At 47.3% G+C, this 18400-nt stretch overlaps 1 protein-coding gene across 2 annotated transcripts in view; it reads right to left on the reverse strand.

Annotated features, from left to right (window-relative positions):
* Window positions 1-14666, reverse strand: part of ADCY8 (adenylate cyclase 8) — a 135806-nt gene extending 121140 nt beyond the window's left edge. For both annotated transcript variants that reach the window (XM_083621868.1, XM_083621867.1), the window contains exon 1: window positions 12881-14666. In XM_083621868.1, coding sequence (XP_083477994.1) covers window positions 12881-13753 — 873 coding nt within the window. In that variant the 5' untranslated portion in view covers window positions 13754-14666. The remainder of the gene's footprint in view (window positions 1-12880) is intronic.
* Between the last annotated feature and the right edge of the window lie 3734 nt (window positions 14667-18400).

Here is an 18400-nt window from a genome sequence, read left to right on the forward strand (position 1 = left end):
GCTTGTGAGAAGTGTAGAGGTTTCCACTAGAGGGAGCCAAATGAAAATGCTGCAAGTCAAACAACTTGCACATTAAGTTTGGAATAGAAAACATTTCAGAACCATGACATGTGGACAGCTCCCCCAGTATTCATTTACCAGTAAGTATAGCTGCTTTTCCACCTCGCTTTCATTTCTCTAAGTGTATATAGTTTTCATTTTTCTACTCTTTAGTAAATGCCGGCTCCCTCGACCTGGAAAGTGAGATGAGCATGACAACCCCGTAGTTGCCTTTGAGTGGACTTAACCATCCAGGGGTCCTTTACCTTTACCTGACTGTAGCAGTAAAGGTAAAGGTAAAGGGACCCCTGACCATTAGGTCCAGTCGTGGCTGACTCTGGGGTTGCAGCGCTCATCTCACTTTATTGGCCGAGGGAGCCGGCATACAGCTTCTGGGTCATGTGGCCAGCATGACTAAGCCACTTCTGGCAAACCAGAGCAGCGCACGGAAATATCGTTTACCTTCCCGCCGGAGCGGTAACTATTTATCTACTTGCACTTTGACGTGCTTTCGAACTGCTAGGTTGGCAGGAGCAGGGACTGGGCAACGGGAGCTCACCACATCACGAGGATTTGACCCGCCAACCTTCTGATCAGCAAGTCCTAGGCTCTGTGGTTTAACCCACAGCATCCACAGCGTCCCGACTCTAGCAGTACCTTTCCCAATTTGCAGTATGCATCCTAGCTTACATATTGCACCATGTTCTGGACACAGTTTATGATTAAGCTCAGTGTTGCCTCCCCTCTGGTTAGATTGATGAGAAACTGTTGTAGAACGCAATCATTCAGGGCATCTAGAAACTTCTTGTTGTGACCAGAACTTGCACTTACCCATTTTATGGGTAACTAAAATCACCCATTACTCCAACATTTCCTCCTGTGGATGCCTCTGTGATTTCATTCTCTTTCTCAAGATCATCCTGGACATTTTGGTCAGGTGCCCAAAAAATAGCATGTTGCCAATGCTAAAATTACTCTGCGGTATTTCCACCCACAGTCATTCTGTGGAGGATCCTGTCCCTTTCTAGCTCGTTGGTCTCTATGTCCTCTTTGATGCCTTTGAGATGATCCTCATTCTGCATCTGTATTGCAACTGTTTTTATATCTTTCTGTCATTGATGTGATTGCTAAATAAATAGATAAATAAACAAACATACATTTTCCTGTTCTTCCTGTACAGTTTGTATCCAGAAATAATAATAATAATGAGTTTAGATTTGATATCCCGCTTTATCACTACCCGAAGGAGCCTCAAAGTGGCTAACATTCTCCTTTCCCTTCCTCCCCCACAACAAACACTCTGTGAGGTGAGTGGGGCTGAGAGACTTCAGAGAAGTGTGACTGGCCCAAGGTCACCCAGCAGCTGCATGTGGAGGAACGGAGACCCGAACCCGGTTCACCAGATTACGAGTCTACCGCTCTTAACCACTACACCACACTGGCTCTCTATAACCTGTTTCTCTATTCCACCAGGTTTCCACCATCTAGGATCTAATTCAGTGACGTTTTTAAACTTTAAGGTCCTAAATCAAGGGCAGCCAAGGCAGAACCCTCCCTAGGTTACATCTGGTTGGCCTCTGTGAGAACACAATGCTGGACTAGATGGGCCATTACCCTGAACCAGCTGGCTCCTCTTACAATCTTATCTTCTTACCCCTAAATGACCTGGGAACCAGAATGTCTCAAGGACAGCTTTCTTCCAGTCAAGTCAACTAAAATGTTTAGACAATTTCCAGCAGGCCTCCCTGCATGGATCTGAAGTGGACAGCTGGTAGCAATGCAGAATAGGGCTTTTCCACATAGGTACTAACTTTATGGAAAATTCTCCTCCAGTGCTCTTCAACTTTGGCTCCCCAAATGTTGTTGGACTACAACTCCCATCATCCTTGAGCTAAACTTGCTGAGGATGATAGGATTTGTAGTCCAGCAACACCTGGGAGCCCCAAGCTGAAGAACACTGCTCTTTTTTAAGCTTACCTTGCTAGCTTCCCAGTATAAAATTAAGATGGTACTTTCCTGGAGGGCTGTGAAATACTGGTGCTGCTTATCTTTCTGCATTGTCTGGTGGGAACACGTTCCTTTTATCTGCCAGCAGTACTTTCATGTCTTGGTTTTTATATGGCTTTATTATGTCTGGTATCTTTAACTTTGTTGTAAGCTATTCTGTAGGTCCATGTTGAATGGAAGGATAGAATGACAATATTTGAAATAACGAATTAACCAATCAATCACAATTGCAGAGGGATTAGAGCTGGCCGTGGCTGAGAAATATTCTCTGTACATTCTTACAGACACTCCTTTCATCAATTTACCTGAAGACCAGGGATGGGGAACACAAAACACATTTCTTATGCATTTTGTACTAGTTTTGCAGATGCCATTATACTGTTGATTTTATGGCATTCACAGCCAAAATAATTTGTTTTCTTAAGGCTGGCAATATAGACATTTTTGCAAATAAAAAAAAATAAACCTGCCCTCCACCCAGTTGTTGCTGGATTCCCAACTCCCATTAGTCCCAGCCAACATGATCAATGGTCAAAAGTGATGGGAATTGTAGTGGAACAGCACCTGGTTCTTTCTCAAGGTGCCTTGTACCATTCACAGTTTCTGTACAGTGGTACCTCTGGTTATGAACTTAATTCATTCTGGAGGTCCATTCTTAACCTGAAACTGTTCTTAACCTGAAGCACCACTTTAGCTAATGGGGCCTCCCGCTGCCACCACTGCACGATTTCTGTTCTCATCCTGAAGCAAAGTTCTTAACCTGAAGCACTATTTCTGGGTTAGTGGAGTCTGTAACCTGAAGCGTCTGTAACCTGAAGAGTCTGTAACCCAAGGTACCACTGTATTAAAGTAATTGTATGTATCTATTTATTTAAAAATCAGCTGCTTGTTTAAATGGGGACCCCTGTCTAGTTAATCAAAGTTTAATTTATTAAATCAGCCCACTGATTGACTAAGCCAGGGATGGGGATTCTGTCGCCCTCCAGACGTTGTTGGATTCCAACTTCCATAATCCCCAGCCAGCATGGCCAATGGTCAGGGGTGATCAGGAGCTGAAGTTTAGCAACATCTGGAGGGTCAAGACTTTACCATCCATTCTGTTTTCCAACAAGACCTGGAGGGGTACAGGATCCCCATCCCTGGTCTAACAGTTGCAGACACACATCTCCTTTAGCATGAACCCCCAGTGTTGCACTGCAATTATGCTAGTTGTTCAGAATTGCAGGTGAGGGGAATGCTGGGACACTCATGTCCAGTTTACCGACTTCCCATCTGGTCAGTCCCTGTGAGAAGAGGAGGATGGATTCAGTGCGCCATGGACCTGATCCATCAGGCTTGTCTTGTGTTCTTATTTTAGGCATGTCTGTCCCACTCAGTTCACTGGGCTTTACTCCCAGGTAATTGTGCACAAGATTAAAAATTAATTCCACACCATGCCTGCCTGCCTGCCTGCCTTCTTCCCTTATACAGTGGTACCTCGGGTTACATACGCTTCAGGTTAAAGATGCTTCAGGTTACAGACTCCGCTAACCCAGAAATAGTACCTCGGGTTAAGAACTTTGCTTCAGGATGAGAACAGAAATCGTGCTCCGGTGGCATGGTGGCAGCAGGAGGCCCCATTAGCTAAAGTGGTGCTTCAGGTTAAGAATAGTTTCAGGTTAAGAACGGACCTCCGGAAGGAATTAAGTACTTAACCCGAGGTACCACTGTATGTGTTTATTTTCATCTTATTTATCTCTCTTCCATTTTGTCCCATTTCTCTTCTTTCCTTCTCTTAAACAAACAAGCAAGGGACAGGGATTGCGGCCGGGCCAAAGGTAAGGCTCACCTGATATGGTTCTTGCAAAAAGCATTTCTTTTCTTTTTATTAATGATCTGCACGTTTATTTGCATCAAATAAGATGCAAGCACTTTGACAAATATACAGAAAAAAAGGTACGATCAACATAGAACAGAAATCTAGCTTAAACGGAGGGAAAGCTTATGACAACATACTCCCAAGAGGAACTTTCTTCTGCAGTTAAGTTACTTATGTCAACAAAATAGAGGTTGTGGTAGGTGTAAGAAGGAACTCAGTTTGTGCATTTTTCTTAAACTTCAAAATGTTAATACATGCCAGTTAAATACTACAACTAAAATTTACAAGTAAGCATGATAGGGAGTTGAGTTTGTTAGTTACCTTTCCTCTTTGGATAATCCAGAATAAAACAATTACTATAGTTACAACTTGCTGTTGGACTGGTTGATAAAGGATTGAGTAGTGTGTTGCAAAAGGGACACAGGTGGCGTCGTGGTCTAAACCACTGAGCCTAGGGCTTGCCGACTGGAAGGTCGGCAGTTCGAATCCCTGCGATGGGGTGAGCTCCTGTTGCTTGGTCCCAGCTCCTGCCAACCTAGCAGTTCGAAAGTGCAAGTAGATAATAGGTACCGCTCCGGCGGGAAGGTAAATGGCGTTTCCATGTGCTGCTCTGGTTTCACCAGAAGCGGCTTAGTCATGCTGGCCACATGACCTGGAAAAACTGTCTGCGGACAAACGTCGGCTCCCTCAGCCAGTAAAGCGAGAATGAGTGCCGCAACCCCAGAGTCATTTGCGACTGGACTTAACTGTCAGGGGTCCTTTACCTTTACCTTTACCTTTACCTTTACCTTTAGTGTGTTGAAGTCCATCTGAAGTTGTGACATTTAGAGTGTTGCCAGTTTTCAAGAAGCAATGATCATACATGAAGGTGGAGTGTCAAAGCCATTCTAAGTGTCGAACCTAATATTCAACACAACCCCCTTTACGATTGTTCATTTCAGATATTTCCGAAGTGCCTTTCCAGACTACAGCCTGCCCAAGGTGGCTCACATGAATAGCAAATACGCAATTTCATTAAGAAGAGAAGCATCAAAACACGAAGCTCAAACCGCTACAAAAACATCCCACTGCAGTACAAGTCAGTAAATGCTAACAACCCACCAGCAGTAACCCTCTAAATTAAAAGGCAAGGAAAACAGATGAGTTTGTAAAGCAGGCTTCCTCAACCTCAGCCCTCCAGATGTTTTGGGACTACAATTCCCATGATCCCTAGCTAGCAGGAGCAGTGCTTAGGGATGATGGGAATTGTAGTTTTAAAACATCTGGAGGGCCGAGGTTGAGGAAGCCTGTTGTAAAGCTTTCATAAATACTTGAAGAAGACTGAGGTACCCTAACAGAAATCTTGCCAAGGAAATGTACCAGTGTCACAAACTGTTTTGTCCAATGGGGGCAGGTGGGAGGAGGGACCATGCTCTAAAATTAGGAGTCTGTGACCCCAAATACAAGGATGGATGGGCACTAAAGCTCAGCAGCTTATTGAAAGGGTACAGGAATATAAAAACTTCCATGCAGGGTGAGATCGACCATGTGGTGAGTTGTTTTGTTTCCATCCACTGCCAACCAAATGCCTTTAAAGCATCACTTTGGACTTTCCCTATTGTTTCTTCCCAGCAGCTAATATCCAGAGGCATACCACCTCTGTACCTCTTGGTGTGGGTGGACAACCTAAGCTACTGACCGCCTCTGCATCTTAGGAACATTAGAAGAGTCCTTCTGGATCTGAACAAGGGTCTGTCTAGTCCAGCCTCCCATTTCCAACAGTGGCCAAGGAGATGCCTCTGGGAAGGCTACGAGTCTGACATGTGTGCAAAAACAATCACGATCCCCAGCACCTTGCAATTCAGATGTGTGTGGCCTCTGACACCAGTGGTAAAACCCTCCCATCTCTGCTGGTAGCCATTGATTGCCTTAACCACCATAAATTTAAAGCCATCCAAGTTGGTGGTCATTCCTACGTCATGTGGTATGGCATTCACTATGCACTGTGTAAAGAAGAACTTCCTATTGTCTCTCCTGAGCTTTCAGTTTCACTGGATGACCCTGGGTTTCTAGTATTACAAGAGAAGGATATATATATTTTTGGAGGGGAAACCCTATGAGAGTAAATTCCGTAAGTTACTTACATAGTCTGTGTGCAGGAATGCACACCCACCAGATCTACTGCCTGGAGAAGATGGGTTGAAATCTAGAAGCTAAGAGTTATCAGGAAACCAATATGTACAAATTACTCTGGGACTGAATCATCACTTACTTTTCCTTGAGAAATGTCTGAGCTGTGGGTGTGGGAAGACATTGAATTCAGACACACCGAGACAGCTATCTACACCAGTCTAGTCATAATAAGATAATCCTGTTAAGGTTTATGGGAGTCACAACAGCTGCAGGGTGGAGCAGAGGCTCCCAGCGCCGCCTCCTGAAATCAGATCTAGCTTGATCAAATCTGCTGAGTGGTCCGGGAAAATAAGCTGGGATGAAACACAGCATGCATCCACCTTGCTTGTGCAGTTCCTGGTGCAAGCAACTACGAAGATAGCCCAAGCTGTATCGCTATGAAAACCAGGTTTGGCATCAGGTTGATAAGAAACCAGTTGTAGCAAATTGGCTAGAAGTTACTAAAATTTGTGGCATGGTCCAGGTGTTTCCTAAGAAATGGTCTTGCCCCATCAAGGACATGGGGACCTCCACCCCCAAGAGGCATTTTAAACCAAGAGTAGCATATGTGGTGGTCTCTTCATATGGCTGGACTGCATGACTTGGCCCTAGATGACTTAGGCCCCAAATATCTGAGAGACCTCATCCTACCCTACAGACCCTCCTGGGTTTTAAATCAGCCGACAGCAGATTTGGTTCAGGTGGTGGCAGCCCAGGAGAGGACATTTGCTCTGGCAGCCCCTTAGTTGTGGAATTCCCTCCCAGCATAAGTGCATCTGGCATCTTCATTATATAGAACTTCTTTACCAGGGCCTTTGGCACAAATACTAATAACATCTCACATCACCTTGGCTACCCATGTTTTGTTATCTTCATCACTCAGCAGCCAATCCCACTCTGGCAACTGCCAGCAGCCAGAAAGGGCAATGTTTGCACCTGCAAATCCTCTCCAAATATCCTGTCCATATCCTGCACAATCCTAAAGCATTTAACAGAACAAGAAAGGCTAGGCACTTCCAGTAAAGGTAAAGGTAAAGGGACCCCTGACCATTAGGTCCAGTTGTGGCCGACTCTGGGGTTGCAGCACTAGATTTCAACCCATCTTCTCCAGGTGCAGCACGCCGAGGGAGCTGGCGTACAGCTTCCAGGTCATGTGGCCAGCATGACTAAGCCGCTTCTGGCGAACCAGAGCAGCGCACGGAAAACCATTTACCTTCCTGCCGGAGCGGTACCTATTTATCTACTTGCACTTTGATGTGCTTTCGAACTGCTAGGTTGGCAGGAGCAGGGACCGAGCAACGGGAGCTCACCCCGTCGCGGGGATTCGAACCGCCGGCCTTCTGATTGGCAAGTCCTAGGCTCTGTGGTTTAACCCACAGCACCACCCAAGTCCCACAATTTAACGTATCATCCAAGCTCGATTGGAGCCATGTGCTTTCACTCAATGAATCCAGAGTTACAGCAGGTGAGAGACACGAGGTGTTGAAATCCCCCAGAACAACCAGGATATATTCAAGACCACATTTGAGACCACCTCTGCCAGCTCAAAGGGTGGAAGGTACACTATAAGAACTTAAGCAGAGCCTGCTGGATCAGGCCAATGGCCCATCAAGGCTGAGGTCCTGAACTCACAGTTGCCACCCAGATACACATGGGAAGCCTGACAACAGGACCTGAACACAACAGCACTCTCTGCTTTTGTGTTTCTCAGCAACTGGGATCCAGAGCTGTACTGCCTCCAACAGAGGAGGAAGGTCGTATGTTCAGGATTCCACCAGCCATCCCTTCCAGTGGGGTTTTTCTGATCGCCCCTCTCTAATAATAATAATAATAATAATAATAATAATAATAATAATAATAATAATATATTTTATATCCTGCCCTCCCCAGCCAAAGCTGGGCTCAGAGCTGCTAACAACAATAAAAGTAACACAGCATTCTAAAATCAATTCATTTTAAAATCAATTCAAAATCAAATTAATGGCAACAATTAGGCTAGAGTTCTGTGAGGATTGCCAAAGGAGGGAGTCAGGCTGCGCCCTGGCCAAAGGCCTGGTGGAACAGCTCCGTCCTGCAGGCCCTGCTGAAAGATGTCAAGTCCCTCAGGGCCCTAGTCTCTTGTGACAGAGCATTCCACCAGATTGGAGCCACAGCCGAAAAAGCCCTGGCTCTGGTTGAGGCCAGCCTAACCTCCCTGTGGCCCAGGACCTCCAAGATGTTTTTGTTTGAAGACCGTAAGGTCCTCCATGGGACATACCAGGAGATGCGGTCCCTTAGGTATGAGGGTCCTAGGATGTATAGGGCTTTAAAGGTTAAAACCAGCACCTTAAACCTGATCCTGTACTCCACCAGGAGCCAGTGCAGCTGGTATAGCACCAGCTGAATGTGATCCCGCGGCGAGGACCCCGTAAGGAGTCTCGCCACGGCATTCTGCACCCGCTGGAGTTTCTGGGTCTGTCTCAAGGGCAGCCACAAACAAAAGCAAAACGAATGCCCTTTTAGACACACAAGAAGAGCATGCTGTTCTCAACATAGCCAACCGTATTCCTGTAAGAGGGACCCAAATGCAACCGGACTTTCCCACTTGTGATCCGAGCAACTGATATGGAGAAGTATAATTCCTCTGACAGCGGAGATACTGTAAGCACTCACTTCTTTCTTGCTGGACAGAGAGATGTTCCAATCGTCCGTGCTGCACCACCCAAAAAGAGAGGGCGAGCAAGCAACGGTTTCTGTGCTGGGGGGGGGGGGATTGGTCAAACAGCAGCCACCACTGCTTCTCTGAGCCCCATCACTGCATCCCAGCAGTGGCAGGGTATCTGCCTTACAATTTAGAAGGTCCCTGGTTCATTCCCCAGCCTGTCCTCTGCTAGCTAGCTAGAGCAGGAGTCAGGTGAGAGGTATGGCAGATCCCTACATCCCTGTGCTTGCCCTCTCTCTGTGCAGCAAGCAGAAACCTAGGATCATAAGAAGAGCCTGCTGCTTCAGGCCAAAGGCATATCTAGTCCAGAACTCTATTCTTGCAGTGGCCAACCACTGTGTCTATGGAAAACCTGCAAGCAGGACTTGTGTGAAGCAGTACTCTCCTCCCTTTTCATGTCACCCATGTTGGTATTCATCACTGCCTCCGGTGGGGGTGAGTTCCATATTTTATCCATGCACTGCAATAGCAAGAAGTGCTTCCTTTTGTCTTTCAGATTCATTGGTTGTTTGTGAGTTCCTGTCTTCAGACGCCAGGTAAAAAGGTAAAGGGACCCCTGACCATTAGGTCCAGTCATGGCCGACTCTGGGGTTGCGGCGCTCATCTCGCTTTACTGGCCGAGGGAGCCGGCGTACAGCTTCTGGGCATGTGGCCAGCATGACTAAGCTGCTTCTGGTGAACCAGAGCAGCGCACGGAAATGGCGTTTACCTTCCCGCCAGAGTGGTACCTATTTATCTACTTGCACTTTGACGTGCTTTTGAACTGCTAGGTTGGCAGGAGCAGGGACTGAGCAACGGGAGCTCATCCTGTTGTGGGGATTCGAACCACCGACCTTCTGATCGGCAAGTCCTAGGCTTTGTGGTTTAACCCACAGTGCCACCCGCATCCCCAGACGCCAGGTACAGACACTCAAAATTTGTACTGCTAAAACGAGGTTATCGGACCACAACAAAAATGGGCAAGGCCTTCCCTGACCCATCAGTCAAGTCTGGACTATTGTGGACTGAAATACCAGGTGGTCAGTCTAATGCCATCCAGCTCACCCGCTTTGCATCCCGCCCTTGGCATTTGCCTGACTTGGTCAGCTTCTGCTGCTAGCCCTGGCTATAACTATCACAGAGTGCACAAACGCTGTGGAAAAACGACTGTGAAGGAGTAGAACCAAGGAAACTAGAAATGAGAATAGGGGAGTAAAGTCTCAAAATGATATTCTTATTCTTATATTCTAAATAAGGGGGATATACCTAACCGATTCCTAAAAGGCTGCTGAGTTATTGCAAGCTGCTGTGTTCGGTCGAAATGAGAGTTAAATAAGACATAGGAGAGATGGATCTGAAGGTACCAGCTTTGATTTGAGAGGTTGCTAGAGCATAAGAAAGTTAGTCCCATTTCTGATCCAGTTTGTAAAAATGACAGAAATGGGATCACAATCCTAATGAAAATGCCTTTTCCCTCTGAGCTGTACTGGACTCCGTTCTCTCATATGTTTGTAGGCTTCCAGGACTCAGTGGTAAAATACACTCTGAACTTGCTCAGAGGTGCTTTCTTCAAAACAGCTGCCAACACATATCCCATTGCTGAGCCCTTGGCACTGAAAACAGGATCTAGGATCAGAGCTCTACGAATCTTAGGTGTCAATAAACTATTAGTCCATAAATCATTTCCATCTCCCCCTCCTCCAATGCTTCCTAAACCAAATGATCTGTTCTGGGTTCTCTCTTCTGACTAAAAGGCATGTGTCAAAAGGGCTGCCAACTATGTCTTACAACAGGTGATGAGGTTTTCTCATGATTGTAAACAACAACAACAACACCTTTGCTTGTCAATTCCTGCTACAGGTCAAGCTGCTACTAGAGTCTTTTGAAAAAACGGGGACTGTGAACCTAAAATAATCTGAAATTGTGTATTAAAAGGCAATTGCTAAGTATTTAAGGGCTCGCCCCACCCGCAAACCTGTTAAGTGCACAAAACATTTCTCTTGGATTTTTAATAAATAAATAAATAAAGTCAATTCCGATCAGCAAGACAATTTCTAGAGTAGATGAGACTTTCCACTTTTTAGATCTCATGCCCCTGTAAAATGTTGGGTTGCATTGTGTCACACAGCAAAATAATCCTTAGACCTGCAAGCTTTCCAGTTTGTTTATTTTATAAATACAGCTGGCATTATTTATTTACTTGAGGGAAGACGCTTTTTTTAAACAAAGGACCACGTATATCTTGAAACTTGTAATAAAATAAAATTGATTTTTGTTTCAATTTTTAATATATTTCTGCCTTCAGAAAACAAATTTAGGAATAGTTAAAACTGATTCATTTATGTATTATATTGTTACATTAATATCCCACCTTTTCCCCAAGTAGCTCAAGGTGGTGAATGTGGCTCTCCTTTCTAATTTTTAACTTACAACAACCCTGTGAGGTAGGTTAGGCAGAGAGGCTGTGACCATCTCTAAATCAGCCAGTAACTTTCATGGCTGAGTGGGGATTTGAGAGTCCAGCACTCTAACCAAGCTGACTCTCTCGTGTATGCCAAATAAATGACAAAAGTGACTGATCTCTCCCTGTTCACCATCATTAATCCCTGATAAATTAGAAACTGGCAGGAGCCAAGACCGACATAACAATTACTTCTTTTGAGACCTCATCACTCAAAACCTTTGTCCAGGTGGCAGAAACAGAGAACCGGACCCCCAGCAAAAGCCATTTGGCATGATCTGCATTTTTTGTTTTTGTTTTTTTGAGATTGAATACTGTTTTGCAGTGGGTTGGGGGAACAAAACACCTAAATGACAGCAGCCCAGGAACTAAGAAACCAGCACTACTCAATGAACACTCTCATTTAATGGAGAGATGATCTGATTTACTTCTCAGAAACTAAGGTTCGATGCTAATTCGACCACAGACCCATCAGGTGGCTCCAAGCATATATTGCTTACATTCCCTGCTTCATCCATCATCATATGCAATCAGGACAGATTTGAAGGTGTCAAATGCTGATTGTCAAGCCCACTGAAAAGTGTGATATGCACAAGTGCTAGGGATTTGCGAACTGACACCTCACCCACTGCAAGGTGAGGTGGTATTCCAATATGCTCCATATTAGCACGATACAGACAGAAACCAAGAATCCAAAAATAAGGGAAGGTACAGTATATCCAACGGAAACTGTTCTCCTTCTTGATTAACCTTGTCCACTGAATGGTTGCCAAAATAGCTCCAGGGATTGAAAGCAGCATTTTAGGGTTGCAATGAGCTTGTGTGTGTGTTTTGCAAAACATTCAGGTGCATCAATATATCTACCGCCTTCTAAATTCTGCTTCCAGGTAGATTCTTTTAACTCCAAATCCACTCCAGATCACCACTTGGTACAAGTATCAACTAAACATGAGAATATTGAGTGGAGGAGAATATGGAGGACCCACTAGGGAACATTGCAGTGGACACAGCTGGTCTTGGACCAGGAGTGCAGTGGTGGACTTGGGACAGGAGACCTGCATTCAGACTCCTCAGACCTGGAGAATTTTGGACCAGATGCTGCCTCTCTGCCTAACCTACTACACAGAGATGTGGTGAGGATGACATGAGACAAGCTCATGAGCAATGAACATCCTGAGGTCCTTGGAGGAAGAGTGGGATACATATGTGAGAGGTCGGGATGCAGATGGGAGTTGCAATCCAACATCTGGGTGCCAGATGTTGGATTGCAGATGAACATAAAGATTAAGGATGGGTGCTCTTCAATATAGCCTTCCATTTGCTTCTCCATCTAAGTGACTAAAATATGGATACGAGGAGGACATTAGAATTCTATGACATGGGTTGTTTGATCATGACAAAAACCCAACTTTTATGTGTCATTCCTCATAAGGTCTCACTGCCTCCTCCCTCTCCCCACCCTAAACAGAGATAGATGTCTGAACCTGTAATTCCTCTTATGAATGCACCAGCACATCCTTGCTAGGATATAATCAACCCATTATGAGAAAGGATAGCTTTATTCAATGATGATGTCTAGCTGTCTTAGTAACCCAGCTCATGGAGGAGATGAACATGTGTCCTTACAAGTTGCCCCACTAAAGGTGACTTCGGAGAGAAAGAAGGATGAACCCACAGGAAATACCTGGTTGATGGAGGTCATGGTTTGCCTCGGGATCACCATCTGCATGACGAGCTGCAGAACGGAGGTGACTAAGCCGGCCAGGATAGCCCAGGTGAGGGGCAGAGGCAGCATGCTGTAGGTGGCGAAGAGCGTGAAGAGCACATAGCCAATTCCATCTCCAAGAAGACCACAGCCAAGGCCGGCAGCCAAGATCTGTGTGGCCATGGCCACCCAAGTGACCACCCCACTGTACTGCAGGTAGGTGTAGGAGGTCGTATCCTTCCTGACCACTACTAAGGCACAGATGACCACCTCGATGCCCGTGAAGAAGCCCAGCAGGATGCCCTTGATGGGGTCCATAGGGGCCGAGGCCAAGGTGAGGTGGAGCAGCAGGAGGGTCAGCTTGGTGAGCACATCCAGGATGTTCACCACCACCTCGGATTTGCGCCTCTGGCCCAGGAAGTAGCGTTGGTAGAGGCGCTCCAAGTCCCGGGACTTGAAGGAGTTGCGCAAGGTAGGGAAGATCACGCCGCGGTACGTGTAGCCCCAGTTGAGGAAGAAGTCCGAGTTGCTGGGAGCGCAGTCGAGGTGCAGGAACCCCAGGTCCCCACTGCTGCTCGTGCGCTCCGGGAAGACTTTGGTTCCCCCATTGTTGTGGCCGCCAAGGCTCTTGCCTGCTGACCGCGGATGGTGGGAATGGTTGGAGCAGAAGGACTCCTCCGAGCCCAGCACTTTCCCTCCGCTGTGCTCCTGGATGAAGCGCTGCTCAGTGATGTGGCGGACTGCCGTCTGCCACAGCAGGCGCTGAGAGCGAGCGCCGCTGCTAGGGGGCGTCTGGTTGATGGTGTACAACTCGTCGCTGTCGCTCAGGCAGCGCACCTCGGATAGCTCCATCGTGTGGCTCGGAGTGGTGGCGGCAGCAGCGGCAGGAGAGGGAGGGTGTATCACATTGAAAGGCGGTGGCTGCCCCCTACCCCCTTGGCCGGCGGGGTGGGGGGGAAATCAAGGGTCAGTCAATTATTGCAGAAGAAAGGGGACTCCCCATGCCTTTTTGGCACTGGATAGACCTTTGCATGGGGGGTTGGCTTTGTAAAGTGCATCTGACCCTGCCCCCCAGATTATTATTACAGCTGGCGGTGGGGGGAGGGAGAGCAGATTGAGATACAGAAGGCCCTTTTTGCTAACGGCGTGGTCAAAAGTCCAGTCCAGTGCAATCAAAGCCACATCCTTCTGGGTCCCTGGTTGGCGCCGCAGAATCCAAAGGCAAAGAGGGGAAAGATACCCACAGAGAGGCAAAAAGTGCCCTTCAGACTGAGCCAACGAAAGGAGGGCAGGTTGGTGGCTCCCATCCTACATTCAGAAAACATGGCGTACCGCTGGATATTGGAAGTTGCCTTAGGACGAGCCAGACCATTGGTCCATAAAGCTGAGGACTCCCTCCTCTGATTGGCTCTCTGAGGTTCCAGGTTCAAACCCTTCCCAGTCCTGCTGCGGAGATCCTTGCAACTGGAAACGGCAGGGACTGAATCCAGAGCATGTGGTCTATCAATTGGATATGACTTCTTGCAGAAGAAAAATGAGAGCCCTGTGCAATAGTGATATAGGTGGGTGGTTGTTTTCCTTAAATATATATATATATTTGTATATATTGTAGACTATTACAGGTGCATTAATAACAGCAACAACAACATCATGCAACTTCTTAGGAGAGGGAAGTGACCATCTGGAGGGTTCTAGGAGCTTGATGGAAGATCTGTTCCTTTCACACGGGTACTTATATTTATATATATATCTGTACAGCTGCAGCTGAGAGGGCGAGAGAGAGGTGATCGCTGGTTTGCTATAATCCGCGGCGCAGTCGCCTATCAGGATCAGCCATCCGTGCCACAAAGAGGAAGAACCGAGAGGATTGAAACGGGAAGGAGGTTAGAAACCGAAAGGGAGAGAAATGACCAAGGAGACCCCGACCGGGGCGCTGGTCTCACTCCTGAAATTGACAATGCTGCCGGTGGTCCAAGCGGGAGGCGAGGTGCGAAGCTGACAAGGTCAAGGGAGCTGGAGCTGGAGCTGGCGGCTGGCCCGGAGTCGCCTCTTCCCAAGCGCGCGCCGAGAGCGATCCAGGGAAACTCCAGCCGAGCAGGAAGATGCAAAGAGTTTTCCTTTTCTTTCGGGAGATCGGAGACTTGCAGCAGCGAGACATGGCCGGCTTGGCGATGGGAAGGGAAGCAGTCGGGGTGGGGGATGCAGTGGCTGGCGGCTCACGGCTCGGCGACTTCAAGTGTCCCCGCAGGAGGAGAGAGGAGCCGTCGGCGGGATGCCTGGCTGGACATCTCTTTGGCGCGCGGCGCGTAATGGTTAGGCGACGGTCCTCATTGCGCTTCCCACGCCGCTTTAAACCGATCTCCCTCCCTCTCCAGCCTTCCTCCTTCTCCCTCTCCCCCTTCCCCAAAGCCTAACCGGAGCCTTCAGTCTAACATGCCGCTTCCTCGAGGGGAGGGGATGCTTTATGAGATCCAAGGAGCGCCACCCCAAAAGAAAGAAAGAAAGAAAGAGAGGCGAAGGGGCTGCCCTTCAGAGCAGCTGTCCCGGGATGGCAGGAGTTTGGGGCACCCGGAAAGTCAGAGGGCTCCTCCTACCCCACCCGAGGGGGCTGTTTACTCCTCGCTGCTCCGCGCGCCCCCCATCCGTCCATCCGCCCCTTGGGCAGCAGCTGGGCTAATAGCAGCTCCGCCGATTGGGCATTTCCGGCGCCCTCGGGTCCTGCTCTGGCCCACCGCAGCCGCGATTTCCTGTTAGCCCTCCGAGAGTGGAATCAGAGCAAGCGAGCGAGGGAAAAGATAATCCGGAGCGCAGGAGAGCTGGTGCCGCGGCGGGCGCTCCTCTTGCCGCCACCGCCGCCTCTACTGGGAAAGGCAGAGCCCGGCTCGGTCAGCTGATGGCCCAGTGACGTCAGGCTCTACTGCTCCCGCTCCCCTGTGCGCCCACTTAAAGAAGTACCATCTCCACCCCCCCTCCCCAACAACAGCAGCCCCAAGACACGCGCATTGTCCCCAAAGGGATGGATCCGTATGAGCCAGTGGCTAGGGAGTTCCTCTTGGATTCCACTCACCCTGCATAGGACCACAGGCAACCAGTGCGAGCTCACTTGGAAGCAAAGTCTGCTTTCCATCCAGAGGGCGCAATCTGAAGCGCTAAATCTCAAGACACACTGACGTGGAGTCTCTGCTCTCAAAGTGATTCCAAAATCACTGCTAATACTACTATTTATTATAGTGGTACCTCGGGTTACATACGCTTCAGGTTACATACGCTTCAGGTTACATACGCTTCAGGTTACACACTCCGCTAACCCAGAAATAGTGCTTCAGGTTAAGAACTTTGCTTCAGGATAAGAACAGAAATCGTGCTCCGGCAGCGCAGCGGCAGCAGGAGGCCCCATTAGCTAAAGTGGTGCTTCAGGTTAAGAACAGTTTCAGGTTAAGAACGGACCTCCGGAACGAATTAAGTACTTAACCCAAGGTACCACTGTATCAATATTAGTACTACAAACATCAGCACACCTGGCTTATAGCTTGCAGAAAACAAAAGAAGTCTTCTTTGTTTTTGGATTCCATTTGTTCTCCCTGCCCCCCAACTTCAGGGTGAGTTATAGGGCCTGATCCTGTCCACTATGTCACACATACAGAGGAGGTCAGCTGTTCACTCTTTCTAGCTGGGTAGCTCTGTTGGCTGTAAGAACTTATGAAGAACCAACTAGATCAGGCAATGCCCCACCTAGTCCAGCAGCCTGTTCTTACAGTGGCCAACCACTGGGAAACCTACAAGCCAGACCTGAGCCCAGGTCCCCTCCTGTGGTTTCTACCAACTGGTACTTGGAAGCATTACTGTCTCCTATTGCCTCCAATGTTGGAAATAATATGTAAGTTCAAAGGGTGAAAATATGCTCAGGTTTTGGGGTCACTGCTACTGTGCAAGACATCTCACAGTCATTCCTCTTGGAGCTTAGAAAAAGGCAAGCATCCATCGGGAAAAAAACACATTTCCTAGGCTAACAGCATCTGCAGAATTGACTTCTTCTGACTTTGAATGGTCACTCATGATCCACTAATATAGGGAACAGAAAACAGAGAACTGTGCTAAAAAAAAGACAGAATGTGCTTGGGTACAAAGAGTAATAGAGCTACAGGCTGTGATGACAGAGATCACATTATAAGGTACATAGTCTCCACGCGTTATGAGTTACATGGTTTTTATTCATGTATACAAGGAACATGGGGAGGGACTAGAGAGCAATGGTACGGCATGTGCTTTTCATGCAGAGGTTCAGTACTCGGCCATTCAAGTGGAACAGGGATGCGGGAACCTGTGGAACTTCATAAATTGTTGGACTCTAACTTCCACCAGCCTCAATCAACATGGACAGTGGTCAGGGATAGTGGGAGCTGTGGTCCAACAGCATCTTGAAGGCCACAGATTCCCTGTCCTTGAACTAAAGGAACTCCAGATGCAGGAGACGTCTCCAGCCTTTGATCTTGGGGAACAACTACAACACCACCACAAATACCTCCTTTTCAAACAAGTTACTAGGGAGAATAATTGGTGATGAGCTGCAAGCATTTCTGGAGGAAACTGAGCATCTAGATCCATTCCAATCTGGGTTAAGGACTGAATCTTCCTTGGTCTCCCTCTCTCAGGAGAGGAAATTGTGACCCTTTTGCTCTTACTAGACCTGTTATCTATCCTCCGGGACAATTTATGAAAGATGTGAACTGAGGACACAGTTCCCTTTGGGAACATGGCACAGCAGAGACTGTGGTGTCTTTATGATATATGGTTTCATTTACACATACTGTATATAGAACCTGCAGCTAAATCACAGAGCTTTCACATCCTATGAAGGTCTGGCTTCCCCCACAAGGACAGCATTGGACAAGCAGATTTCATCCCTTGAGTGCCCCCTTGGTTGGACAATATCTTCCATGTTTTTGTGTGGGACTCAAAGTTCAGATAAGCAGCCCAAGATAGGAAAATAAGTAGTAAGGGAACACCTAGCTACTTTAAATGAATTCAAATCTCCAGGGCCTGATGAGCTGCATCCAAGGGTACTAAAGGAGCTTGTGGATGTAATTTCAGAGCCTTTGCCTGTTATCTTTGAGAATTCTTGAGAAATAGGTGAGGTTCCTACAGACTGGAGGTGGGCAAATATTGGCCCCATATTCAAAAAGGTGAAGAAGGAAGACCCAGGTAACTACCGACCAGTGAGCTTGACACTGATACCAGGGAAGGTCCTAGAACAGCTAAATCAACCGTCGGTCTGTGAGCATTTAGAAAAGGATATTGTTATTACTAAGACACAGCATGGGTCATAAGTCATGCCAGACCAATCTGATTTCCTTCTTTGATGGAATTACAAACTTAGTGGATCAGGAGAATGGTGTGGACATAGTGTATCTTGATTTCAGTAAGGCTTTTGACAAACTCCCCCAGTGAGGAAGCTGGTAAAATTCGGGTTGAACGAGATAACTGTTAGGTGGATTTGTA

Source organism: Podarcis filfolensis (genome assembly GCF_964270895.1).
Source record: "Podarcis filfolensis genome assembly, chromosome: 7".
Lineage (NCBI taxonomy): Eukaryota > Metazoa > Chordata > Lepidosauria > Squamata > Lacertidae > Podarcis > Podarcis filfolensis.